The following is a 27,812-nucleotide window of genomic DNA, read 5'->3' on the forward strand; positions in this document are numbered from 1 at the left end:
GCAGCTCTGATACAGAATTTACTAGTGCTGTTCTACAGAAGACTGGATACTTCATGCACTGGTGGCAACATCAGTTTTTGGAGGAAAAAAGATGCTTGTCCATCACGTGTGTTTCAGACTTGTTCTTTTAGCACTGACACACTGTATTGTGAATGAGGCTTTCAAGAAAAAAGTCCTTGGAGTTGCCAGTTGGAGTAGGGAGAGACCTAGTAATTACAGATGGGTTTCCCAACGTTTAATTCTTCCTGCTCCCTCTGCCTGCTGACACAAAACTGGATTTGTCCAAAGTTCCCAATAACATCTCCAACTATACCTTCCTTTTGTTTTTTACTTACTACATTTCTAGGCTGTGGCATGCTCTTCTGCATAGGTAAGAAGGTACTCTGGGTCTTTGTTAATTTGATGTATTGTTGTGCTAGTTATCTGCTTAGAAAATACAGTTAACTTTGCCCTTCGATTAAGGATTTTGGGTTAAGTTCTCGGTTACTAAGAATTCATGGCAGCTTGAAATCTGTTTTCAACCCACTTTCCTTTACCCCATTTGGCTCATGCCGAACTATCCGTTCTTGTCTATGGCATGGAGCTAAACCCAGGAGTCAGTCCCTTAACAGCATTAAACCAGACCAGCCTAATTAGTGTGGGTGTCTACTGTCTCATTCGGGGATTTCATGGAGGACTGCAGAGTTGCTTTTGCTTTCTGGAAGAGTTGATGAATGTAACTGGTACCTGAAGGAAATGTCCAGGGAAAGCCGTTGCTGTAGGGAGCTTTCCTTCTTTAATCAATGATGGAAAAGGGAAGGAAGAGCAGCAGCACTGCCCGGTGGAGATCACTCTTGTCTCAGATGAGCGTTTTGGGCCCTGGTGTGGCTAACTAGCTCTTTAAGGACAAACGAGTTAATCTCCGTCTGCCTAGGTTTCTCCTTTTACCAGGTAGGTAGAGTAGTCCTGATCTGCATTGTAAAATGCTCAAAGGACCTTGAGTAAAAGGTGTGATGCAGCATGATGATTTTGTCTGTTGTTGGCTGTTTTATTATTATATTCAAAGAAAAAGTGCACTGTGAGTCGCCCCAAAGACACAGACTAGCAAACAGCCATGCCGTGCAGTACCATGGAGGAATGATCGCCTATTTCTAATACTTTCTGGTATTTCAGGAGTTGCAGAGTTGCATGTTTCCTGCATTTGTATTTCTGTTTATTTTAGTCCCCAGCAGGGACCAAGCACATAGACAATTAAGTTCCGGATACGACGGTGGTTTCGTTTTTAAGAGTAGTCAGTACCGCGCGGCGCAACTTCCCTCTTGCGTACTCTGCGTGCCTCGCGCTGCCCTGCATGGGAGGCTGCAGCTTTGGTGCAGGACGCTCCGAGCCTGGGGGTCAGTCCCCTTTCCCCATAAATTTCATCGTGCTTGCTGTGAGAAGATCTTGGAAGAGCTTCTGGAGAATTACTAAAGGAGAGAATAGTAAGTTTGGGAAAAGGGACTTTTGGGTGCTTTTTTAAAAATTTTTTTTTTTTAAACTGTAAGACTTTCTGTGTCCATGTGGATTGTTCTTGCTAAGACGACATCTCTTCTGATGCTAATGAACAAAAATGGCTCTTGAAGGGTCTGGTGCTAAACAAGGAGGTACAAGTAAGTTTTAAACTAGGCACACAATGCATATTCTCTTTTTTTTCTTACTTATTTTTTAATTCTGGTTTTCCGAAGGCAGAAATATTACTGTTAACATTAATATTCCCATTTGGTTTTTGTTCCCTCCTTTGTGTGATCTATTTAGACAACTGTTCCTAGGAAATGTGTTTGAGCTAATGCGGAGTAGGGCTTTTGTCTTTTCAAACAGGAAATAAAACAGTTGAAACAATTTGGTAATATCAGTAAGTGCCTTGTGTATATTCTACAGCTAGTTTGTATGCCAGGGACCACTGGTAGCTCATTAATGCTTTATAGCGTATATCTGGGAGCCAGACTGTGTGAAGACTCATGGAGGAAAAGTGAACTGATCTGACCCGACTAGAGAATTAGTTGTTTTATGGGTAGTTGTGCAACTTTGTGCAATAGTCTAGCTCTTGGCCTAAGAAAAATTCACTCGTTGACTGCCTCAGAAGGTGACACAGGAGAAATAAAACAACTCTTGACTTTAAAACAGACAAACCTGTACATCTGTGATGTTCTCAGAGAATGAAGGAACAAATTATGCCATTTCATTTGAATAGTCAACAATTAAACCTCAATTTTATTTAAAAATGTCATCATGAAATGCCTCTACAATCAATATTCAAGCAGTTGTCTCCTACAATGATCTCTTCTCCAAGTACTGATAAGTAACGCATACAGGAGGATGGAGGCTGGAAAAAACAGCATGTCAGTCACAGCTCTGAGCAGCAAATTTGAATGATGGCCTGCAGAGGCTGGTTGCAGCAAACATGGAAGCTTGCGTGTGAGAACCAAGTCTTCCATCCCTTCCTATTTCTCATTAAACAGCTAACCCCAAGAAGGTGTCCAAACCCAGACGTCTTCTATTTTATGTTGTTTCTGCAGTATGTTATTCTTTGAAAGGCTGCTGTCTAGGACCAAGCCTCACAGAAATGCAGCTTGCCACATGAAGGACTGCTTGCGAATGCTAATTATTAGTGGTAAGCAATGAGTCTATTAAAAGCTAAGGAACTGCAGTTCTCAGGCTCTGAAATGGCTGTGGGAAATCGACATCGATAAACGTGAGGTGAAACACATGGAGGAAAAAACAATACTGGCTCTCCAGATAAGTGTCGGGCTCCGAGCAGAGCGTTGGTATTTAGGAATAAGATCTTGGGGATATAATAGATGGTTCCATTAAGGTGTCAGCTCGCCGCTCAGTGGTGATCAAAAAAGCAAACAGTGTTAGGAATTAGAAGAGGAACGCAGATCAACGCAGCGAATGCTGTGGTGCACCTCCCTAAATCTGTGCAGGTCTGGTTCCCAGCACTTGAAAAGGGATGTGGTAGCACTGGAGAGAGTTCAGAAAAGGGCGACCAGGATGATCAAAGGTACTAGGGAGTGGTTTCCCTGTGAAGGACAACTAAGATGTAGGCTGTGCTTCCTCAGTTTCTGAAAGAGATGGCTGTGGAGGGTGTAGGATAGTAATACAGCAGTAACACGGAGTAATAACACAGTGATGTGAAGAATGTGAATCAGTTGGTCTCCTTTGCACTGTGCATGGTGGGGAGCTTCAGGGGAAGCTGGCAGGTGGCAGGTCAGAGCAAGCAACAGGAGGTGGTGCTTCATGTAAGGCAAAGCGGCTCCTCGCTGCTGAATGGTGGGAAATGCACGTATTCAAGGGGTGAATGGGAATTTCATGGGAAGTAAATGTGTTGACAGCTTCTAATTAGCAGGACCCCAGTTTTGATTTAGGAAGGCTGAGCTGCAGGCTGTTGAAGTGTTTTAGGGAAATATCTGTATATGCCTCCTCTGTTTATGTGGTTTTTTCCCCCTAAGCTTCTGCTTTCGGGCACTGTAAGGGACTGGATACTAGGCAAGCTACTCTTGCCCATTATAGCAATTTTAACACACTGACTGAGTAGGACACACAGGACTGAGGCCTTAGAGGGTATTAACTTACGCTTTGCAAATTCTTAATTTCAGGCCTTTTCTTACAGGCTTCCAAATTTTAAAGAGTGGCTTCTGATGTTTGGGTTCCTTGGCCAAACAGAGACCAAGGATGCGGCAGGCAGTACACATCACTTTGATGTGTAAATACTCAAAGAAAGTAAGAGATACACAAGTTGAGTATTGCAGCAAAGCTGAGTTAGTGTAAGTTGTGGTTTACACAGACGATTACGGAATACTTATGAGCAGGACTTCCCAAGGCATAACAGCTGTCAGAAACCTAATTTAAAAGTAAGTTGTCCTTAGGTTGCTCTGTATTAATTAACTTTTCTCTCTCATTTAATTTCATCTGGGCAGTCTTATCTCAGATAGTTCAGTTGTTCCTCAGGCACTAAATGACTCAATTTCTTTCTATCGTCTCATTTACCAAGCACCTTTTTAGAGACGGCATTCAGTTTTGCAGCCACCATAATGAAACTAATTCTCGCGTGACCCTTTCCCCTAGTGGTTTGCCGGGAATTTTGTACCTAATTTGTTTTACCAGCCTGATGTGCAAAAGCATCCAGTCGCTATTTTCTACCAATATTCTTGGCTTGGCAAAATCTGTGTTAAAATACATGTTCATAATGCACTTTGGCTGGAGCCTTTAATAAATATGTGAGAGAGAGCCTACAGAGCGGCACCATGGTGTTTGGCGTATAAAGCTATCGAAGAGAGAAATGTCACTTTGGAGGTCTTCTACAGGCAGCGTGCAGCAGCACTTGCAGCAACTCTTTTGCTCTACTGTGCTTGTAGGGCTGGGTCATCATAGCACCTCACTTCAGGCACCTGCGGTAGCAGCTGAGCCTGTCTTTTTGGTAACAGAATGAGGGAGGTAACTGAAAAATGCAAGCCAGGGCAAGACCCTCATTTAAATGCTTCGGATTGCTCTTTAAAGGTGCCTGTCCATGTCCGCTGATTACAGAGGTAGCCTTGAGAGACAGGGTTCCTAATACAGACATCTCAGGTAGACAGCAGGAGTCCTGTCCTGTGTGAACCTCTAACATGGGGCATAAAGAAAAATGTCTTTACTGAAAGAGTGGTTAAACTTTGGAACAGGCTGCCCAGGGAAGTGGTTGAGTCCCCATCCCTGGAGGTATTTAAAAGACGTGTAGATGAGGCGCTTAGGGACATGGTTTAGTGGGCATGGTGGTGTTGGGTCGATGGTTGGACTCGATGATCTTAGAGGTCTTTTCCAACCTTAATGATTCTATGATTCTATGATCTCGCTTTCTGTTAAAAAAGAACAAAAAGAGTCAGCCTCTCCTCTCCTACAGTGGCCCTGCAGCGCTGAACTTCAGAGAGAAGGGAGAGCATTTCCCATCCACAAACAAGCAGGTAGCACTCCCAATTAGAGAGCAGAGCAGCAGTCCATCCCGCCGGATACCCTGCGTCCAGCAGCAGCTGGGATTTGATGATTCAGAGGAGTGTAAAAAGTCTTCCTGGTCATCATATTGTTGTCTTCTCTGCCCTGCATTTCATAGATTTTAGGACTGTCGGGAGAGATGATGTTACTCGTGCTAGTACAGATGCTGCTGTGACACACACCATATGCTGCCATGATTGTCCAGGGCTCAGAGCCGTGAGCCTTCTGTAGTTCCCTTCACCTCTGCAGACAACCATTTATTTGTACAGTTACAGTATATAACTCTGATTTCTTGCACTTAAATCAACATACAGTTGGTTTAACGAAGAGCCATCCTATTTCTTGCATCATAATACAGTTTGTGAAAAAGACTATTCGGATTCTACTATCTGTGATTTTTTTATTGACTTTTCATCTTTGCCAAGCTAAAGCATTCTCGTTCTCTTAGTCTTGTGGACTTGACTGGAAAACCTTTACGCAACCATTAAGATTGCAAAAGCAAGCACTTAAAACTGAACATTTCCTACCATGTAAGCTGCCTATAAAGCCTAGCTCTATCTTTTGTGTTGTCTGTGTAGGCAACATGGCACACCCTTACATACCCATGGTTAAAAAATCAGACTCATCTCTGCTTGCACTATGGTTTGAGACACGGCTTCTAGAAGAGTGGGAGATACATCGCCAGCCTCTTACTCATAGGTAGTTGCTGGTAATAGAGATGAACTTCAGCTGGGTGTTCGGTAGGACAGTGCGTATGGATGGCTATGCAGCCTCTCCACCCAGCTCCAACAACCCCATTCCTTTCTCTGACTTCTGCTGTCCTCCAACACGACTCCTAGCTGTTTTGGAAAACCTCGCCCATAGTTTTGTGTTTGTTGACAAGGTATTTTCCCCTCTGTATTGTGTATTGTCATTCTGCTTTCATTTGAGGACATATGGGTTGGGAAGGAAAGTCGTTCTCCAATCTGTGCTTAAAATAAAAAAATCTTTGAGAAGCCATGCAACTTAATCTAACATGAAGATGGGATTGTCTATCCAGAAACATGTCATTGTTTCCCCACAGCTATACCAGCCGGTCTAATAAAGAAAACCGCTTATATTTATTAGCTTGTCGCAGTAATTTAACTACTGTATTCTTGATTTAATACTTCTTAAGTATTGGTCGTTTTTATAGCAGATATCCATTGATACCTGGGAACTGAAAGTTTTTTCATTTCAGTTGACAGGATTTTACTAATCTAATTCAGATGAAACAGAATTAGATGGAGTTAAGTTCTAGTACTTCAGGTCTTTTTTCCTGCATTTTGATAATTAACCGAAAAAAGGAAAGTTCTTTTTAACTTCTTTTTTCTTTACACACATTTAAATATTTTCAGATTTTTTTTAAAAAGCAATCCACCAGTCATGAAATAGCAACTGAAAAAAACCCTTCAGTTTGTTTGTTTTCTTCTTAGCACTAATTTTGATCTTTACATGCCTTTACTCATGTTCCTCCCCCCCATATTTTTTACCAGTTTACCAGGAGTGAGAAAAGAAAATGGATCCAGACTTTTTAAATGTGTTTACCCAGCCTGCTGCACTTAATCAATTCCTAGCTGAGAACGTCATCGCTCAAGGTAGGTACTTTATGAACCAGGACAGAAAAATGTCCAAGGAATGATCTGAAGAACTAAGCAGAAAATGTGCAGTACAGACGAATTGTATATTTTTCAGCAGTGGTCCCATGGTTTTATCAGCAGTAAGCAAGCTGTGTGTGTGTGTAATATGGCTGCTGACTCTCTAGAGGCAGATCATGAAGAAGCAACACACATTCTAGCTGATTCTTTAATGGAAATTTAAATTTCACACATAAGGATCTGACCAAGTTTGTTTTCCTCTTTCCAGAATTGTCCATCTAGATCTTGCTGATTTGAATTGCACTGAAACATAATTTCCAACAGCAGTCTTAATACTCTGATATACCATTTTCTCGCTCATAAGGAATCAGTTAAAATAAAAAATGACAGTGTTTCTACATATGACTATGTCGTGGTTTAACCTCAGTTGGCAACTGAGCACCACACAGCCGCTCGCTCACCACCTCCCCCCCCCCCCGCCCCCCCCCGGTGGGATGGGGGAGAGAATTGGAAGAGCACAAGTGAGAAAAACTCGTGGGTTGAGATAAAAACAGTTTAATAATTGAAATAAAATAACAATAACAATAACAATAACAATACTAATAATAATAATAATAATAATGTAATAATAATAATACACAAAGCAAGTGATGCACAGTGCAATTCCTCACCACCTGCCGACCAATGCCCAGCCAGTCCCCGAGCAGCGGCCCCCCTGGCCAGCTTTCCCCAGTTTATGTACTGAGCATGACGTCACATGGTATGGAATGTCCCTTGGGCCAGTTTGGCTGTGCCCCCTCCCAGCTTCTTGTGCACCTCCAGCCTTCTCAGTCGGTAGAGCATGGGAAGCTGAAAAGTCCTTGGCTAGTGTAAGCATTACCTAGCAACAACTAAAACATCGGTGCGTTATCAACTTTGTTCTCATCCTAAATCCAAAACACAGCACTGTACCAGCTACTAGGAAGGAAATTAACTCTATCCCTGCCGAAACCAGGACAGACTATTAGTGATATTGGGTAACATTAAACTAATAGCAGATTTTACAGCAAACTTGCATTAGTCATATCTGGTAATTGTAATGGATCTTGTTTGCTTCCTTTCATAGGTGAGAAGAAGAAACTCATAAAACCGACCTCAAGCAACAATCCCAAATTGGAAGAATTAAAACTGGTACCATTTCTTTTACTATATTGTTTAACCCTCACCTCAAGTTGTTTCAACCTGTTGTGTTAATGCTCAGCCCTGTAAATTACCCAGCTCTTTGGTCCCAGTCCCCCACTCTCTACAGATGGGGGTGAGCTCTGCTTTTGGCACTTGGGCTCCACACAAGTAAACGAAAGCTTTTGCTTAAGCACAGTGCCAGAGTGGCTGGGGCTGTACAAGACCAAGCTTCAAATGCCTGCCCCACCTAAGAGTGGTCACTGCTGCCTGTAAAGTGGAGCGTCAATTTAAAAACTGAGTTTCTTCTTGTATGATACCTCTCCTAACTTGGGACGTGTGGATGAGTCACATCAGAAGTACCCAGTCGCTACTTCATTTGTAATAGCAAAGAGAATCCCACCTGGAACAGCGGACCATGACTGAAAGCAAACCCACATCAGCATTTGCTGTGGCTAAAAAGAGATGTTGGGATACATGCAGGTTTGCTTCCTGATCCCATGATAACAAGTTCTAGTATTGCTGTGCTGATTTGCAAGTCTTCTGTCTTGTCTTCTACGTCCTGTCTGCCCGTCATCAGTGGCAGCTGGCTCTGCTGCGATGCAGCCTGCCGAGTACAGCATAGAGCAGAGGGAGAAGGGATGAAGGGTATGCAAGTCACCACTGGAAGTCAGGAGAAAAACTTTCAAGTTGTTGCATGGTACATTGTCTGCTTGAGGTAACTGTGAAGGATGAATCCTATTTCATGGGAAAGCACTTTATTTCCAAGTAATTTTGAAAATCTCCCCTGTGCATTCAATCACCGTGTTTCTCTAATGGCGCAGCCCAGGGGAAGGCTAGCATACTGGAATTTCCTGGAAGAAAAGTGGCGTGTCTCTTTTGAGACCAGCACTTCTTGCGTTCCAGAGATACTAAAATTGTTATAAATATTATGAAAACCAGCTTAAGCTATGTGTTGATGTGCGTATTATATGGCATTCATAGATCCATAAATATGTGTGTTTCTATATTACGTTTTCTTAAACCTTTGTGCACATTTGATCAAAAAGATTTAATTTTTGTGTCAGGCTTTAATAATGTTTTTATACAAAAGAGAAAATCTGAAAGGTGGTGCTGCAAAATGCAATTATGCTGTCTACAGAGACACTGAATTTGTTCTTTCCAGACTGCCAAAAATGAAGAGCTTTCCTCAGTTTATGAAGATTTCTGTGAGCTTCAGTGCTTAATCCATTTCCCGTCAGAGACTCCTGGAACAATGTTCTTCACTGCCTAATTTCTTTTCTTTGGATGACGAGGAGCTGGAAATTGGGTCCCAAGGGAGGCAATTCTCTGGGTGCCTGTCGGTGCCACTGATTGCCTTCTTGATCAAAAGAGTTCATGGCTCCTCTAGAGAAGAGATTGGGGTGGGGAGGGGGACAGGGAGGTATCTTCAAGGGAAGAATAAGGGAGGCAAAGAAACTTGCTTGGGAGAAAGACTCTGTTCCACTGCGTTTTCATTTTGAGGTGGCTTTGGGGAACTAGGGAATGTGAAACAGCTCACTGTAGTTACTATAAATATCGAACTGCATGTAAAATAGAAGATGGTTACATTTGGAAGCCAGGAGCAGACTTCTTTAAGTATTCCTTTTCTCCTTTCCCTATTTATTCATTTTTAGACACAACACTCTGCTCTGCAGCTGAGTGGGGCCCCCACAACTGGACTGAAAGCAGAGTTGTGTGAGGTGCAGGCTGTGGAGGTGGCTGTTCAGAGCCGAGACAGCAAATGAGGGATCTCACATATCTGTACTCAGCAGTACTTTATGCTTTTCTGACCTCCATCTGGTTGTACCTTTACGTTTGAGGTACCACTTTCTCTCTTGCACATCTAAAGCATTGCCAGGTCTTAACGGGCAAGCATTAGCTGAGGAGCACAGCTTTCTGCTCTAGAAAATTATTGTTAATTCTTAGCTGAGGAAGTAAGTATATTACAAACACTTTGACAGCCTCTCAATTCAGGCAAGTGCCGGAGCCAGGCATTTTTGTTTTGTGTGCGGTTTCAAGCATCTCAGAGATTATTATTTTTTTTTCAAACTGCTTTTCACATTTTTGTTAATGTTGGCTAACATACAGGGATCTGCTATGAATTTTCTCCTCTGTTTACAGTGAGTGAGAAGGATATTATCCACACAGCAACCTCCAGACACTCACTTGTAGCAATTATAGCAATACGAGCAATACCCATCCCTCTTTCGAGAGGTTCTCATGAGCAGGCAGCTGGGGCTACTGCTCTTCAGTTCTGCTTCAGCAGGTTGTCTTCCCTTTTTATTAACATATGTGGATAAAACACATGCTTGGGGAAACGCTGCAGAACTCCTTTGGTCTCCCCTGTAGGAGCTCAGTGCTCAAGGAAGGGGCTGCAGGGCCCAAGGGATGCAACTGGGAATGTGGTTCCTTTCCAGTTGTAGCCAGCCCTTGGCTTCCTGGTCAGCGTCCCCTTGCAAAGGCAGGAAGGATATTGGAAAGGGCGATGAAAGGACTGCCACATAGGAAAGCAAAATAAACAAAATGCTTTTTTCCGCCCCAAAAATGGTATTTGGAGACAGATTAGTATAAAGTTGCAGAAAGAAAAAGAAAACAAAAATAGGAGAGGAAAGGGAGGAGTTCTAGTAACATGGATGACTGCAAGAAACAGCCAACAGAATGAGTGAAGTCTCTTTTCTTATAAATGCTTGTCCGATGGTTGAATGTGTGTGTGAATTCTCCGATGTCTAATAAAGGCAGGGCTTGGGAAGTGTACTCTGCAGACTTTTCCCTGATGGAAGTGGGAATAGGGTCTGTCTCTCCACCTGTATAACTGTTTCTACAAAATTCATAGGAATATGACTTGTGAGACGTCTGTCTCACTTGCAGATTTACCCCAAATTGGCCAATGAGCCCTGTATTATTAGAGAGAACTAACTGATACTAACTGATACTGAACTAACTGATACAGAACTAACTGATACAGAACTAACTTCCCTTTAAAAAAACAACCAAAAAGCACAAAGGAAGTGGAGGTTGAAAGCAAACCAAGATGTGAGATAAGGGACTAAAGAGAAAGGTGAAACATAATATAGCACTGAGTGCTATACTGTCTAAACAACAAGAATATAATTGCCAGCTGCTTTGTTTTCCTCCGCAGTTATTGATTGACTGGATTAACACAACTCTGAAAGAGGAACACATAGTAGTTAAAAGTCTGGAAGAAGATCTGTATGATGGGCTGGTACTTCATCATCTTTTGGGTAAGCTGCTGCTTTGAGTTTAGCTCCCAAACACGTCATGGAGGAACTTCCAGGTCAAAGAATAAACCTCACAAATCACAATAGCAGTGATCTGCTGGAGTCTTGCTTCTCACTAATGCAGAAAGCAGGGCACTGTGAACCATCTGTGATAACTGCAATTCTGAACAAATGCCTGATGATCCGCTATTGTTTTTATATAATTATTTTTCTTCTAAGAAAGCCTTTTTAGCTGCTAGTTAACATAATGAAAAGGTTAACTTTGAAGTGTGAAATTACAGTGCCTCTGAAGGGAGGGAGGGCTTCATAAGCCAGGAGCACAAAGGTGACTTGTGATGCTACCAGAAACATTGGAGGGAATCAGCACTATAATTTATATGTTTTCCTGCTTTAAAAAAAAACCCAACAACAAAAAAAAAACAAACGAAAAAGTTCTAGACCTAAAACATTGGGCTGGAACTGGAACTGATGAAAATCTGAGAGGCTTTCTACACTACAAGTTGCTTGTATAAAGATGTGACCTCTTGGAACAGCCTGTTGGTCCATTTCTATTTCTCCATCTCTCCTGTCCCTACTTCATTTTTCTTTCCCCTTTCACTCTCTTTGGGGGATGTCTTTCAAATCGTATCTCCTTTTTACCAAGGCTGAGGACAGCAGCGTGAATAGGATTGGCTTATTTTCATAGTTTACTTGCCTGAGTAATGAGCTGGGATTTCTTCTATATATGTGAGTTGATATCACCTTTGTGCACTGTCTACAGGAAAGATTCACTCGTTGGATTCCTGTAGCTTCCAGTGGAAAAGGAGGAACATGGAGTGCTAGGGTTGGGGGATGATGCTGCAAGGAATGACTTGAGTCCTCTCCCTTTTGCAGAGCTTCACTGATTTTACTGAGGCTTTCAGAGAGTGCAGGAGTTTAACAAGGCATACAGCTGTGAGATGTGGGTCTGTGGAAGCTGTTAAGTGGTATCAAGCATTTAAAACAAGACTTTGTGTGCTTTGCTGTCATTTTATGTTTCTGATTTATTTTTATTTTTTTCCTGCGGTGGTGTTAAAATACATCCTTCTCCTTCATATGGACTCTCTGTCAAAGAAAACCTAGGATCTCTCAAGCTGGATGTTGACAAGATTGCATTAACAGAAAAAAAACAGCGTCAGAAACTCTCTGTGATTCTGGAAGCTGTGGCTAAGCGTTTGCAACTGGAAGAAAGTCAGCTGAAATGGAGTGTGGAATGTAGGTGCAGAAGTGAAACTGGAGAAAATTATCCATCACAGGGCTTCCTCTGCTGTAAGGCTGCTATGAGGCAAAGGGGTGCCAGAGCAGTAATTAAACAACCTTTTTTCAATTACTAGTTGAATCACAAGTGAGACAAGAATATCTGACCCTGACTGGGCCATGCAAGCTGCATCCTCTAAGTGTGTGGCTTATGGACCACTTAGCAGCCCTCAGCATTTGTGTGTATGTCTCACAAAAAGGACTTCTAAGGTGTGGTATTGCTGGATTGTCATATTATATAAACCCCAATCTGATGTCCCACCTGTGTTGTGGTCCTCCATGCCTTCGGGATCCTCTGCACAGGCAGAATTTAGGATATTAGAGTGAGATTTACTTGTTTTGCACACTAAACATTGTTTTCTTTCTTTACACAAAATAGCTATCTTGACAAAGGACTTACTGAGCACACTCCATCTTCTGGTTGCAATAGCAAAGCACTTCCAACCCAACCTGGCCATGCCTCCAAATGTTCAAGTGGAAACAATCACCATTGAGGTAATTATAGTTTTAATATTTCTTACAGTAGATCCTAGAGACCTTTCACAAGACTTAGTTTGGTTAGAATTAGGGAGAAATGTGTGTGCAGCTGTGAATGAGATACTTGTATTTTGTGTGAACCATGCCTTTTAATTTCTGAGTTTGCTGGACTCAGTTCAGATGCTGTATCTTTAAAAGGGTAGAAACACTATGCTGTTTTTTCTCCTTGATCAAAAAAAAAGGAGTAGTCCAAACTGAAAACAGCTGTTGATCTCTGTAAAGAAGAAAAAGAAGAAATTCTGCTGTTACTATCTCTAAATGTTTTTAAATAGAAGCCTGCACTCATAAATCGTGACACTGGTTTAATGCTGAGGATTTATTTCTTTAGGGAAAGGGAGTTTTTGCTCCCCCTCCATTGAGGTCACATCTTGGTATTTTTCTCTACAAGCTGAGGTCCGCATGCTTTCTTCCTCTATTTTGTTTCTTAAAGTCAACTCTGGGACTTCAGGAGAACATCAAATATCCAACAATTTGGGATACAACTGCAAAAATTAGCACCACTGTGTTACAGTTTTAACAGAGGGGTTGCAATTCAGCGGTGTTGGGAGCCCAGCACACAGTCTGTGTGACATGACCTAGCGCTCTTCCCTCTTTGAAGGATCATAACTGGAACTGAAACGAAGCATGCCCTTGAGCTATGTATGTCACTTTAGGAGGTTTAAAACTGTCCTGGAGGGACAGCTTCTTCTGGGGCTTGGTCCCGCAAAGGTAGCCGTTGTGGCCCCGTCCCAGCCGAGCGCTTCAGCAGAGGAGTGGTCCCTCTGGTATCTAATGGGAGTCCAAATTGCGCATTGCTGCCCACAGCCAGATGCTTCTGTCGTGTGGGTCTCACCAGTGACAACCCAGACTCCGAGTAAAGCAGCCCTCCGTCTAGTGCCTTATGGGGCTGCGAGTGCCTCAGCTGCGCAGAAATTGCAGGGATTATCTGTGAAACCGCAGCGTCGGAAAGGGCTGTTAACCCTGAGAGAGAGGAGCGGCAATGGAGATAATGGGGTTGTGGTAGCGAGCTGATTCCCCGTAGGAGAAATTAATGCCCCAATGGGAACGGCAGTCGTAAGGCCAAAAGTGAGGAAAGCCCGTGAAGGCACAGGCTCAGAAGAGGGGCCGAGAGCAGGAAGGGGGAAATGTTGAAGAAGCCCAAAGGAGAGCAGAGAAGGCCTGGCCTTTCTGCAACGCACGCCTGCAGGAAGGACCTGCCTTTGCCCGGTGGGGCTGGGTGTGCTCCTCTTCAGCCATGAGTCGGCCCGAAGGAGTTGACTCTGTATGTAAACCGAGGGTGTTTTCACTGCATAAAAGGGGAGAGCAGCAAACATCAAAGACTTCTCTGGGATAAGAGATGTTTGCCAGGTGCCTGAATAAAGCAGCAGGCATGCCCATCCTCTCCTGTCTCTTAGACTGTCAGTTGAGTTGAAGCAGTGTTTTTCTGATGCTATGTGGAGACTAAATCTAAGCAACCTACCAAACCTAAGTCCTCTGCAGGGAGGATTCATCGATGGGTGGCAGGGCATGCCGTGAGGTTATTATGAGGCAGAGGTAACCACCTCCAGTGCTGTAAAACTGAAGAGTCCTTAATGCAAGTGAGGTGCGCAAGGAAATCGCTGCCTGCCCAAAGCAGCTTGATGCATTCATCAAGTCTGCAGGCAAACATGCCAGCCTCTGAACTTCACCAGCTGAGGGACCATGTGCTTCTCCTTTGGCTTCCTCTGATGGGGAAGTAGGTAATTTCTGGTTGAAGAGTGAAGAGAGCAGAAGGGAGCAGCAAGCTCTCAAAGTGCCTGTACTAATTGTACTGGACTTCTTGAATAAATGCCCTCTGGTAATCATTTAAGGCAGCAAACAGTTCATGAAAGCCTCATTAATGCTTTCAGGTTATTTTTTTTTGTGTAACAAAACCAAAAATACTTATTGTCTTTTTAACAGAACACCTCCAGAGGATTAAAGACAGCAAGTGGGGTGGAATATATCACAGAAAACAAGTAAGAGGGGATATATCTGGTTTTTACACTGTCAGTCAGAAAGAAAATATTGTGGGTGTTTTCCCCCTTAGAAAAAATAGCTGGGATCATGATGATGATAAAAAGCGTAAACCCAGGCATGCATATGCATGTGAACTGTGTCTCTGACTTCTTTCCTTTTTTTTTTCCTTTTTTTCCCCCTTCTCCAGATTGGATATTATGGTATAATACCCTTCTGCTTTATTCTTTATATAAACTTCTCTAAAATAATGTGTATGACTATTTCTGAGGCTTAGTGTTTCTCATTGCCATGAAATATAATAACAAATATAATAATAAAAATCCAGTACTGTAAATTTACCTGTCCCAGACTAAACTGGAAATTTTGTAAAGCCATAGTGGTTTAAATTTACTGTTAATTTATTGCTCTTGTGTCATTAAATAAAGAGAAAGGAGGCAGTTCTTCAGTTTGAGCTAGCTGAATTTGTGAGGTGCTGTCATTATTAAAGGAGTTAAGCAGTAGGATACCATTTATAAACTGAGAAAATATAGACATCATCCCAAGCACTAGAAACAGATTTTCCTACTATCATCTTTTATAGGCTAGAACATCTTCAAATTCTAATATCACGAGCAGCTTATTGGAAGAGGGTATTATGGATTGTGCTTGTAAAATAAATGTTCATTGGTCTGTGGGCCAGTTAAAATATACTCATATACTTCCAAAAGCCTATACAGATATACAGTGTACTTAAAAATGTCTGTTGGAAAGTTACTCTGACATAAAGTTAATGGCACTTTGTACTGTATCTCCTGCTTTACAAGACAGCTGATGGCCCAGATAAGCTTTGCTTATGAATAAGATTAGTTCTGCTGAATGCTTTTTCTAATTCTTTTTTTTTATTGCACTTTTAGAGAGAATTTAGAAGCGCAGTCAAGTAAGTACTGGCATTGCCAAGTTCAGTGTTTCGCTATTATGTGCTGTTATACACCACGTTCTGATCCATTTTTACCTCATGATAAAATCAGTATGCTCCCACTAGAGTTAATGGAGATTCATGAATTTCCCCTGTCTTCTGTTAATGTGTGTTCATATCAACACAATATAGTTTGGAAATTGGGTGGTCACTTTGCCCATGGACTACAGGCAACAGATGGGAGATAAGACAAGAAATGATACAGTGGGTTGATAACCCAACAGAGGAGATCTGGCTGGGGGACGAAGTATGTCTTGGATTTATGCCTTGACCTCATTCACTGTTGGAACTATTTATAAGCATAAAGACTTGAGAATTGCGCTTCTTGTTGCTACCAGTTTCAATGTAGTTTCCTTTCTGCAGTTTACAAATGAGATTTTGAAATCTACTGGTTCTCGATTATGGACGGCAGCTCAGTAAAACCAGTGTCCCCCGAGACTTTACCCTTAGGGCTTTTGAGGGCTGTGAAACACTTGAGGTGAAAAATGTCCATGGGCACAGAGCCTGCAGAAGGCCTGGGTACTGCTCAGGTTTCAGCGTGAGCTGCTCTTCCTTGCTGCAAAGGAGCGCGTTGCACCCCCAGTGAATCGAGGCAACCGTTTTAATTCTCTGCTGTGCCCTTTATGTTAGCATTTTCATCCTCTGCAGAGGTGCAAACTATATCATTTAATACATATTTATGACTTATTCCACTGAGTGGCCTCTAGTGTGGGCTGAAATTGTGAAAAAAACCTGTAATTAGGTATTTCTTCCAGTGGGCTGATTCTGTTGGAAAGAGAAATTGGCAATTCACTCTTCAAAATGCTGCCTCTGTCTATTTTTAGCACAGCTTGCTTAACAAAGAGAGATATCCCAAAGCGTGGCTCCAGAAGAGGGCTCTCTAGTTTGCAAGACTGTTGCAGGTTTTAGACTGTTGCTCAATGATTTGTTTGATGGATTCACTGACATTGCTCGTGCAGCAACCCCCTACCAGAACGGAGAAACCCGAGGAAACCCTTTTGCAGCAGAGGCTTCTCTGCCGCTGGCTTTTGGGAGGAATCCTCCTTAATCAAAGCTGCCTTTGCTTTCCTGCACCGTAGAAACTGGTTCCTCATTTAGTTATGCTGCCAGAGTGCCCTTGATTTTTAAGGGTGTTTCAAAGGCTTTGTTCATGCTTGAAGCAGAGCAGTCTTGTGGCCAGGTTACCATGAGAAGATGTATCCTGCTCTCGCTAAAGCTGGGCAGAAAATGGAGGTGAGGGTGGGCGTTCATGGGGACTTCGATGAATCTCATTTCCTTGAAAATCTTTAAACTTGTGCTAGTTCTCTGGCGCAGCACTGCTGGCACCGTCTCAGTGCCTGCCTTTAAACTGGATGGCAGCGCCGGTCATTTTTGAGGTCCGTGAATTTTCAGAGGAAGGGCAGTGTCTCCAAACCCAATATCTAGTTTGTGGTTTTTTGAAGGAAGGGGGCTGTTTTTCTGCAAATTTGATGTAACTGATGTTTCTGTTGGGGAGAGCAGTAAAATGTATAGCTCTTCTTCTCTGCTTACAGTATTTTATCCCAGAGGTTCAGGGTTAAAAAAACATAACTGAAAAGAGATAAACTGTAGAGATGCAAAACTTAGCCATTGCTCAGACTGGTGGCAGCACAAATCTTGAGAACCTCTGCAGGCAAAAATTGCAGAGCTGAATGAAGTAAATTGTTTTCTCTGATGTAGTCAGGCTGAAGGGAAGCCTATTGCCCTGTCCTTTGACAAATACAAAAGCAGGATTTTTCCCCATCTCCCTTCGACTCTTTTCCTCCTTGGCTTATAAGGTGTGAACACCTTTCTCCTTCTGGAGCCACTTTAAACCTCTGATCTGACAGTTATTCCAAATAATACCAATTAATGTTGTTTTGATACAGAAGATGATGCCTTTGATGAATTATTTAGCCGTGCTCCAGAAAAACTGGATGCTGTAAAAAAGGTAATTTACTTTTTTAATAGACATCAAAATTTGTAAGTTAAAACATAATTCATGACTTCACTGAAGAAAGTTATCTTTTCTTCCACCCTCTCCTCCCCTTCTGTTTTATTTAGGTATTTTTGCAATTTGTCAACCAGCATGTTGGAAAATTAGGATTAAATGTGAAAGACATCGAATCTCAGGTAGCCTGCTCTACGCTGCATGTTAACTGTGTTTTGTCAGCCATTTGGGTGTTTCACCATTAGGATTCCTCCTTTTTGTTGTAGTAATTTGAAACTTGGCAACATAACAAATATTTCTAGCTTCAGGTTAAGATATCAGGCTTCAGTCTCTGAAGTTTCTGAAGCTAATAAGTCATGAAAAAATACAGCTTTGTATCGAATGCTGCCCTTGTAATGCTACAGGGAGTCTGCCCAACTCCTATAGATGCTCTTTCTGTCGGGATGGAAATAAAGGTGCTCTGACAATTAAACTGAAAGCCAGGTTGATTGCTGGTGCTTAGTGATTTTTAATGCTGGATTTGCTTCATGGTAAGAAGGCCTGATTTTCATTAGATTTCAAAGTCCCATCCTTTGAACGTCAAGCTTCTTTAGAGTCCATGAAATTGGAAGAGAAGTGCTCATTAGGCACCTTGGGATCACCTCCGTGGGCGCCGGTGAAGAGAGGCACAACCGCACCTCCGCTGTCCTCCTCTGCTGCCGCTGCCTCTGGGGAGGGTGGACGGCGGCTCATGCAGAGCCAGGGAGGTGCAGCATCCCCCCCGCGCCTCTCCGGGGAGCGAGCGAGTGATGGCAAATGAGCTCGGGGACGTCCCTCATGGCTTTCTCTTTCCCTGCTTCTGCAGATGCGCACGCAATAACTGTGGGAGAAATCAGCCCACAGCTCTTGCTTTGCTCCAGGCATTCAAAACCTCAGCGCAGTGGCGGTTCCTGCAATTTATGCTGCACGGATGAAAAGCGGAGCCGTGCTCCAGTGCTCTTTTGGGTTTTCCTGGTGGGCAACTGTGAGAAAGGAAGTTTTGCAAGTGTTTTGTCGTAAATGTCAGGCACTAGGCACAGTTTTCTTTTATTTATACTTACGCATTTGTCACTTGTGGTCGTCTGAAGTCTCTTCACATCTGGAACAGTTTGTTTTAATAGCTGTCCTTTTACAAGGTCGTATTTTTACTAATATGAACTTGCGAGCCTTATGTAACGAAATACGAAGTTCACTGTAGAAGGGGTTGAGGGAGCTGAGTCATTAGGCTGTCTGCTTGCCAGAGTATCATTTAAATTCCTTTATCGCTAGAATGGCATTTATCGGAGTAATTTACTAAACGCCAACGTAATAAATAATATTCAGATCATTCTTCATCCAGTTTGCAGATGGAGTTATCTTACTTCTGTTAATTGGACAACTGGAGGGTTACTTTCTGAATTTAAGGGATTTCTTCCTGACTCCAGCCAGCACCATGGAGATGGTAGGTTGTTATTTAATTACTTAGAGCTTGAGGCTTCAAACATCTTGTGTATTTAATGCTTCCATATGTCAGTGAAGAGCTCTGCCTCTTGCTTTAACTGCTGCTGCTGCTGCGTGTGAAGTCACGTGCATGCACAGTGTTTGCAGGATGGTGGTTTGGGACAGTACAAATGCACGCGCTTGGTGCTGTAAAAATACCTTGGAACAGGTTGGTGTCTTCTTCAAAATTAATTATCATCTCATGGGAGGCACACTATGTTACTTGCATTTGTTAGGCATATACATACTTCTGAAGCCTTCCAGTGAAATACAGAGGCTCTGTGTGGCGGGGCATTGATATGCTATCTATCTATCTCCTGCAAATCTGTCCTGCAAACAACATTTTTAAGTGGATGACACCTCTTGCATAGCAGAACTGGATCCCTATAGGTTTCCTTACGCTGTCCTAAAAATATACCTTAATCAAGACATGACCAGAACATTTTGAAGGCCCCCTCTGTGCTTAGGAAGCTCTTGAGAATTTACATTTTTTCCTCCCCCAAGGCAGGGAGCTGTAACCTACCCAGCCAGACTTGCCTGACTCCTTTCTCAACCTCTACCAGGCAGATTTCATCAGTGTTTTAAAAGAAAAAGGTGGCGTCAGCCAAAAGGTAGCACGTGCTGGGCTGCCGGTGTAAATGCCTCCTCCACAGAGCTAGGATGTTGAAATATTTTAAGGTAATTTGAGATATTTTCAGATTGTCTGTGGTGTGGGTAGAGATTTTTCATTTGGGTCACTGAATAGCTCTGAAAATCTTGAAAGTGTAGCTATTTTTCCTGGGTTATATTCAGTTAGATCTCTGAAGGTGAGATGTGGCAGATCCTTTTTGCTTGAAAGCTGCCTGAGAAGGGACTCTCTCCTCTGGTGTGGTTTGCATTCCAGCTTCCCCGCACAGACGAGGCTTTCGTCCGATTCCTGACCTCACCACGGTTAACCTCCCTGGGCAGTATTTATTTGTAATGAAGATCTCAGAGGTCCCGTATTAATTAATAAATACTCCTGTGGAGCTTTTCATCAAAACATTTAAAAGCACATTATCAGAGACCTAGGTTCAAATTTTGTCAAAAATCCATTGCTATCAATTGACAACTGTTAAAAGTATTAGGAAAATTCAGATTTTTTTACCTAAGATGATTTTGAACGGGTGTCCTGGTTTTGGCAGGGATAGAGTTAATTTCCTTTCTAATAGCTGGTACAGTGTTTTGGATTTAGGATGAGAACAAAGTTGATAACGCACCGATGTTTTAGTTGTTGCTTGGTAGTGCTTGCACTAGCCAAGGACTTTTTAGTTTTCCATGCTCTACCGACTGAGAAGGCTGGAGGGGCACAAGAAGCTGGGAGGGGGCACAGCCAAACGGGCCCAAGGGACATTCCATACCATGTGACGTCATGCTCAGTACATAAACTGGGGAAAGCTGGCCGGGGGGGCCGCTGCTCGGGGACTGGCTGGGCATCGGTCGGTGGGTGGTGAGCAATTGTGCTGTGCATCACTTGCTTTGTGTATTATTATTATTATCATCATATTATTATTATCATTTTATTTGAATTATTAAACTGTTTTTATCTCAACCCACAATTTTTTTCTCACTTGTGCTCTTCCAATTCTCTCCCCCATCCCACCAGGTGGGGAGAGTGAGCGAGCGGCTGCGTGGTGCTTAGTTGCCGACTGAGATTAAACCACGACAACTGGAAAATATATTTTGAAGGGTTGAATCAAACAAAACCAAAGCATTTCCTCGCAGTTGTTTTTCTTCCCTTTCTCCTCCTCCACTCAGTTTTCAGAATTGTTTGCTCCAGTCCATTGGCTTGGAAATAAATTTTTAACATTTCCAGTAACTTTATTCAGAGGAAGTCAATGAATATTTTTTTTATTTAAAATTTCATAGGTAACCTTTTTCTTTTTGGATCAGCCCTATTCAAGCCTCACAGATCTCTTTCAAGAAGTGAGATGCCCCTGCATTTTAGGTACAAATCAGAGCTCAGACTTCCTAGTTCTTACCCTGCACATGCTGGTCACTGGCCTCAGAGAAGAATATAATGGGGTTTGGTCCTGCTTCAGTACAATTCTCTACATCCTAGTAACTTCATTTTAACAAAGTTACTTCCAAGTACTGGACTTATTGTTGAACAGTTTGCCAAAGTGGTATTTACTATTTGTTTCTCCTCTGATGTTCATTACAAGATGAAAAGCAGGATGACAATATAGCTAAAAATATTGAGCGACCATAGTTCAACTGTCATTTGTACATAAAATACGTCTTTCAATTCCCCCGTGCTTTCTAACTCACTGTCATTTTAGACGTTAATTGGTACAGTAAAGTATGAAAATGTAACCTTTGCTGAGATTTAAAACATGTCATTTGTGTTATAAAAGTGGTGACAACCACATGCACTGTTATGAACGATGCGGTGCATTGACTTTCATTCAAGCTGAAAGCTTGAGGTTTGAAGCTGGTATGTACACCTCGTGAATCACAAGGAGAGGAAATTGGGATGGAAGCAGTGATAGTGAGGAGGAAATAGAAACAAAATATAAGAGGCAGGGAGGGCAGGAGCCCATGTTAGAGGGTCGGGAGGGGTGAGGAAAGTGGGAGCAGAAGTTTGGGAGGTGACCTGCCTGCCGGTGCAAGAAGACCGCACTGCACGTGGGTAGGTTTGTTGCAGGGGTTTTGGGTGTTTATTACCAAAAAATGAGGTTTACAGGTAACTGTAAAGAAAGTCCAGCTCTGGGCACTCTTGTGAATAGAAAGGTGTGTATTCTGAGACAAAGAATATAATCACAAAATAGGCTGAAATTAGGGGTGAACTTTGTGCAAGCAGGAGATGAAGAAGAAGCAGATGGAGGGCCCCGGTGCTTATAAAAACTGTGTGAACTCGGTACTTTTGCCAAAACAGGCCCAGAGATGAAATACCTCACATGTCCTGACCTCTGTCCAGTTGTAAATCCTAGAGAAATGTCCAGCTCTTTTGAGTCTGGAAGCATAGCTGGATGAAACGACTTATTTTTCTATGTTGCCTTTCTTTGGTAATTATCAGTATTTCCATCTGAAGATTTATTTTGAAATCTGCATGTTATCGTTCCTTGCAAATCTCATACGCATTACAGAGGGGGAATTACCTATGCTGGTTCATTAAGAAAACATTTGATTTATTCATTCTGACCAGAAAATTGTGTAGATCTGTGTAGGCTTAAGCTCTCCTGGCTGCTGACTATCAGAGGAAGAAAACAAGCCCGAATCCAAACTGTCAGTCTCAGTTACTTGTAAATCAGAGAACCAGGTAAAACATAAATCTATTGCTGCACTTCAGAGCACACAGTTTTTTCTTGGCTTATGCATGGGGGACCCCTGTGCTTATTGTCAGCGTGGCAGCATCTGTGATGTGCGTCCTGAAGGATAAATTGCTCAGTAGCCTAAGGAGTGTATGAAGAGACAATCTGAAGTTCGTTCAGGTCAGGAAGGAAGCTTGCTAGTTACCAGCCAAATAAACAACTGCCCTTAAGCTGTAAGAAGCTAGTAATGGGATGTTATATTATTTTAAAAATCATTCATGACTACTGCATATGCATGTGACGCTGCTATTATGTGGGGAAGGGAGAGAAAAACAAGTGAGGAAAAATCAGAAAAAACCTCCTAGCCTTCATTCATAGTGCTTAATTTCTCATGAGTAATATTAAGGATATAATCACTAATGTTATTGTGTATAGGCATCTTTATATGTTAAAGCATAAACTTCTAGCTCACAAATATAGTGGAACAGAAGATTTCCAATCTTCGTAATTCTGAGTGAAATATAGAGAACTTTTTCCTTATGTATTTGTTGTTTGTTCCAAATGTGGTAAGCGTATGGGCATTGTTAAAAAAATAGAAGTAAATTCCATGCATCTATTAGATCCAGTCATGAATCTAGCCTGTTTTCCCCGTGGAACCATCCATTAACACAAGACTTTCACATGTAGGGTCTATTTTTAAATAAATGGATTCTTCTGCCCACCTCATGGGATACATTTTGTCGGAGATGGATTTTACATCCGATTTTATATGATAATTCTGAAGAGCACTCCATCATAACTAAGGAGATGAATATGAGTGCATATTTGTGAATCAGTATCTTACTTCAGCTACTAGAGAAACACTTTTTAAAACCTCCTGGCCGCTGCACCATTGCGTGGAAAATATTTTCTGTTACATTGATCTCTCTCTCTCTCTTCAACAGCTCCACAATGTTAACCTTGCATTGGACTTGCTGACAGATGGAGGTCTTCTGAATTTTTCTGTGAACTCTGAAGGTGAGTCATGGCACGCAAACTCGTCTGGAATAGAATTGCTAATATTCTGGCTTAGCAAAAGTTAGGGTAATTGAAGAAAGTAGGTTCTGCAGTCTGACACTGACACATTCCGTTATATGGCTGCCTCATAACTCCTCATGCAGAATGAATAATAATAATGCTGAGGATCGTTTTGAACAATCTGTACTTCTGTACTAAAAATGTTGGATTTTTATAAGTTTAGTAACTTTACACTAAGGTTAAACTGTTTAATAAGTCAGTATTTGTTAAAGATTTAAACCAGTGGCAGCTCCTAGGGAAATTACAGCAGCTGAGCTAGAGGCAAAGCTATTTTCTTATCTCGTAAAAAGTTTTGGTGCGTTAAAAACAAGCTTGTTTCATATGGGAGGACACTTTGTGGAATATGTCCTGAAAATCAGAAACACTGACCGCTCTGTTCAAACCCAGAAGAGCTGTTGGTTCAGTCTCCTGAAAGTGACATTCATAGGTTTTAAGTTGCTATTCTGCCTAGTTCAGACCCGGGAGCTGAATCTTGATCTCCTACATCCAAGTGGGTGCTTTCATTGCCGAGTCAATGTACATGCATGTTCCCACCACAAAGAAAAAGTTTCCTTTGGATGAGTCAAATTTTCCAATTAAAAAAATGCTCCACAGAAAAATTTTTGACCAGCTCCTGGTGGGATGAGGGATGTGGCTACATTAATGGCTGGTGCTGTGACTGCTTAGCCTGACCTCTTGCAGGGCATGTAACCTCACCCCATCATTCTTCCATCAAGCGCAAGAGCTTGTTGTTGAATAAGGAAATCAAATCTTTATTAAAAATAGAAAGCATTATCACTTCCCCTATTAGTTATTCATAAGCAAGCGGGCGCATGGGTTTAGTATGTAACCCATGGCATCATGGAGAGGGAAGGATAGAATTTAGGACTTTCTCTGGTTTTTCTTTTGTTTTCTTTTTCCACGAATGCTTTGGTGATGTTGGCAGTTTGCATGACAGGCATGCATGAATTGTGGGCTTTTTGCCGTATTGCATAGAGCGAGGAGTTTGGAAAGCTATTTATGTTAACTTTGAAAAGAGTAATCTGTGTGAGCTCCGGTCTCCATGCTGAGATCCACCTTTTGTATGAAAGGAGTTAAACCCATGCTTTCTTTCCTTCCCTCTGGCTGTTCTGCACTGCCTCAAATACAGAGTTGATCAGTATAAGAAATATTGGTGCCAACATCTGCAGGTCCTTTAGCTTCACTGGGAAAATCCTCAGCTAGTGATTGAATTTAATATGATTTAGGGGTACTTACTACAGCTGCACTATTTAGACTGTTCAAGAATCTCATTTACTAGTGTTTCATTGTTAGTCTTTCTCCTGGTGATTTACAGCGCCGTAAGAAGAACAGTAAACCCTCTAAATCAGTTAGCCTCTTCCATTGCAATTATTAAATACAAGTGCAGTTTGTTTAGCCCAGAACACTGAAGCTGAAAACTAAATGGAAAAAAGAAAACAGCCAACAGCAGCAAAACATGATGGAAACATTACAACCAAAAAATAAAGTGTCAGGTAATTCCCAACATGATTCCTGCTATAGAAGAATCATAAAAAACTAAAGCTGTAAAGTCCTATTAAATTATCTACTCTGTTCTCTGCTAGTGAAGAATTATTTCTTACTATGCATTATTTATCCTGTCTTCCAGGAAGAGAGTGCAGTGAAGGTCCCTTTTCCTTAAGCGCATTTAATAAATAAATAATTTGCCAGCTCTGCAGTTCCTGTGTTGCTTCTTGTTGCAATTAGAGTGCCCAAGTTCACGTTATAATTGGGGAAAGGTAGAAGATTGTCTTTGGCAGTTGCAGTCTCTTTCTATTCCAGGGATTGCTAATACTTCCCATCTGGTTTTGTTGTTTCTTGTGTATCCACAGATATTGTGAACGGAGATATGAAGACTATAATGCGGATTCTGTATTGCTTGTATTCCAAATACAAGGCCAAAGAAACATGAAGAGCAAGGCCAAGAGCTTGGGCTCTTTTTTTTGTCTTCTTTTTTTTTTTCCCTGGCATGTCATGGTCTGATTTTTGGATTCCCATCTCTGTTTGCCACTGTTTATGTGCATGCACTTGTGTTTGACACTTAACGTATTAACATTGTATATGCAAGTATGTATTCGTGCAAGGTTTCACCTATACCGCCTGAATAGCTGTAAGTATGTGTGTGTCCAGGGCCAGTGTAGTGTGTAATCCTGTGGCTGTAGCTCTTGCTCCAGCCCTGTCTCTTGTTCTTTCTGAGCCCGCCTAATGCTGCAAAGAAGTGCAATGTGTGTTTATTCTGGACTGTGCATTCTTTGCTTCTGGAGATGAATTTGGAAGCTGTTATTGCAACCTCCCCACTTCCCCGCTTCTGATTCACTCTGGAAACTAGGGAGGTGAAAGACCCACCATGGCATCTCTGGGAAGACTGCAGACATGCTTGAAGCTCAAGTTCAAAACCTTCTTTACACAGGTGGCCAGCTGTTGTTACACAAGAGGATGTGGATTGGGCACCAAATGAATAGGTAGCTGAAATGAAATCTGAACTCACCAAGTGTTTGATAAAACTTTCACCATTTTGTCTGTTTGAATATGGAAAAGGGACCCAGAATAACATGCTGGCGTGAGACTGTGCAGTAACAGAGGGGTCTACTGCACAGCTGTGGAAAGTTGCCCTTATTTCCTTGCTAAGCTAATGCCAAACTGTGTCCAGCTCCAGCCTGTTGCAGCCCTAACGTTATATCTGGCTAGTGGGAATGCCGATTCCTGTGTCTAGCAGGTTATAGGAGCGACCAACACGACCGCGCTTTCTCTCCAGTAGGAGGTTGATAGATGTTGGCTTCCTCTGCAGCCCGCAGAAGTAGAGGCTATGATGGACGGGAGTAGCGAAACTCTCACCTTCTGCCACTTCTGACAGCATACTCGTGCTGCAAGGACTCTCAAACCACTCTGAGACTCTCTTAGCTGAGTTTGTCCAGCGACCGTCCCCAAGCATCCCAGCAACCCCCTCTGGATGCAGCAAGGCTAGCTGCAATTTATGTTAGCTGTCACCCTCAATCCTTCTCGGGGGTCTTAAATCAGAATTCCTTCAAAACCTCCATCTTACTCCCTTGACCTTAAAATTATGACATGTTTATGTTGCATAAAGCTGGAGATCTAATTAAAAAAAAAAAAAAAAAGATGTTTTGGTATTATTTTGGCTTCCTTCTAAACTGATTTAATTTGCTGTCGTCAATGACTGACATTTGATCTCTGATCTGATCCTCCATCTGTGTGTTAATGGGAAACCAAAGCTCGCCTAGTGCGAGTGCTGACATTTACAGATGAGAATTTGTTGTGTCTAGTTCTGGATCACACAGCCTAAGAAATATCCTTAGATAGCAATGCTGATAAGTCTTCGAGTCCTGCCTTTGAAAATGGTAATACTGCACAGCTGCTGGAGGAAAGAGTTCTGCAAACTGCCCTGAGCCTAATCCTTTTTGCACCAATAATTACCTTGTTATGTTTTTACAGAGAAAAATCCAATGTGTGGTGCCAATGAGCTACAAGAAGATCAACTTGCTTCCCTAGCAAATTAGTTGTGTATGCTGTTTTGAACAATTTAAGTAAAAAATACTTGTTTTTTCATGTGCAAGTCTCCATAGGTATCTTGCTTTATTCTTTAATGGGCTTCAAACAATCGACTGGGAGACCTCAGAAGTTTGTTCTTCCTTCACAGATCCCTGCTGCCGTTGCTGTAACATGGCAAGCGGATTGTAGAATAAATCATTATTGAGCAGATAAAACTGGGATGTGGCTTGTGGAGAGCAAGGGCAAGGGGGCAGGAGGGCATTTGGTGGTAATATGGTGGCAGCGTGGCCTTTTCCACCAAGGAAGCCAACCTGGATCTCTTCCCTGGTGCTGGTGACCAGAAGTAATTTCCAGTGCATGACTTTAGGCATAACCCAGAGGCTATGAAAAAGTTAGTTGTGGTGGGATTAGCTGGTGCTCCCCTGGTCAGATGGTTATTGCTGCTCAAGGAAACAGATTTTTCTCTGCGTGTTCTGAGTTTTGTGGTCCACTCCTCCGGCATAAGTAAATCCGGTGCTTGTACTTCTGCAGACTCCTGGCAGGGGAAGTCTAGTTCTTGGTATTTTAATAAACGAAAGGATCATATTCCCTTCCCAACACCAGCTTGCCTAAACCTGTTATGAACAAGTCATTCTTTTGAAAACATACAGGGGAAAAAATGACAGCTAATGTGCTTGAATCAAAAATATAGCGAGACCAAAAATGAATGTTTTAATTTGTTTTTTATGCTGC

General features: G+C 42.2%; 1 protein-coding gene across 2 annotated transcripts; it reads left to right on the top strand.

Moving 5' to 3' along the window:
* The first annotated feature begins 1,314 nt into the window (after window positions 1-1,314).
* On the top strand, window positions 1,315-27,163 carry PARVG (parvin gamma). 2 transcript variants are annotated; one of them, XM_076344009.1, is made up of 13 exons: window positions 1,315-1,460; window positions 6,498-6,599; window positions 7,705-7,769; window positions 10,918-11,020; window positions 12,110-12,250; window positions 12,672-12,787; window positions 14,750-14,805; window positions 15,700-15,722; window positions 17,648-17,709; window positions 17,823-17,891; window positions 19,067-19,168; window positions 23,423-23,495; window positions 25,406-27,163. In XM_076344009.1, exons 2-13 carry the CDS (start codon window positions 6,521-6,523, stop codon window positions 25,483-25,485), a joined length of 969 nt encoding a protein of 322 aa, XP_076200124.1. In that variant the 5' UTR covers window positions 1,315-1,460; window positions 6,498-6,520; the 3' UTR covers window positions 25,486-27,163. The 2 variants fall into 2 exon arrangements, with proteins under 2 accessions (XP_076200124.1, XP_076200134.1); XM_076344019.1 differs by lacking the exon at window positions 17,823-17,891.
* Window positions 27,164-27,812: the final 649 nt, after the last annotated feature.

This window comes from Aptenodytes patagonicus, chromosome 1 (genome assembly GCF_965638725.1).
Source record: "Aptenodytes patagonicus chromosome 1, bAptPat1.pri.cur, whole genome shotgun sequence".
In the NCBI taxonomy this organism is placed as follows: Eukaryota; Metazoa; Chordata; class Aves; order Sphenisciformes; family Spheniscidae; genus Aptenodytes; species Aptenodytes patagonicus.

Coding starts and splice junctions, on each gene's coding strand:
- PARVG (XM_076344009.1), top strand. CDS start 6,521: ATGGATCCAGACTTTTTAAATGTGTTTACCCAGCCTGCTGCACTTAAT. Junction 15,723..17,647: donor GAATTTAGAAGCGCAGTCAA/GTAAGTACTGGC, acceptor GTTTTGATACAG/AAGATGATGCCTTTGATGAA. Junction 17,892..19,066: donor TGAAAGACATCGAATCTCAG/GTAGCCTGCTCT, acceptor TTCTTCATCCAG/TTTGCAGATGGAGTTATCTT.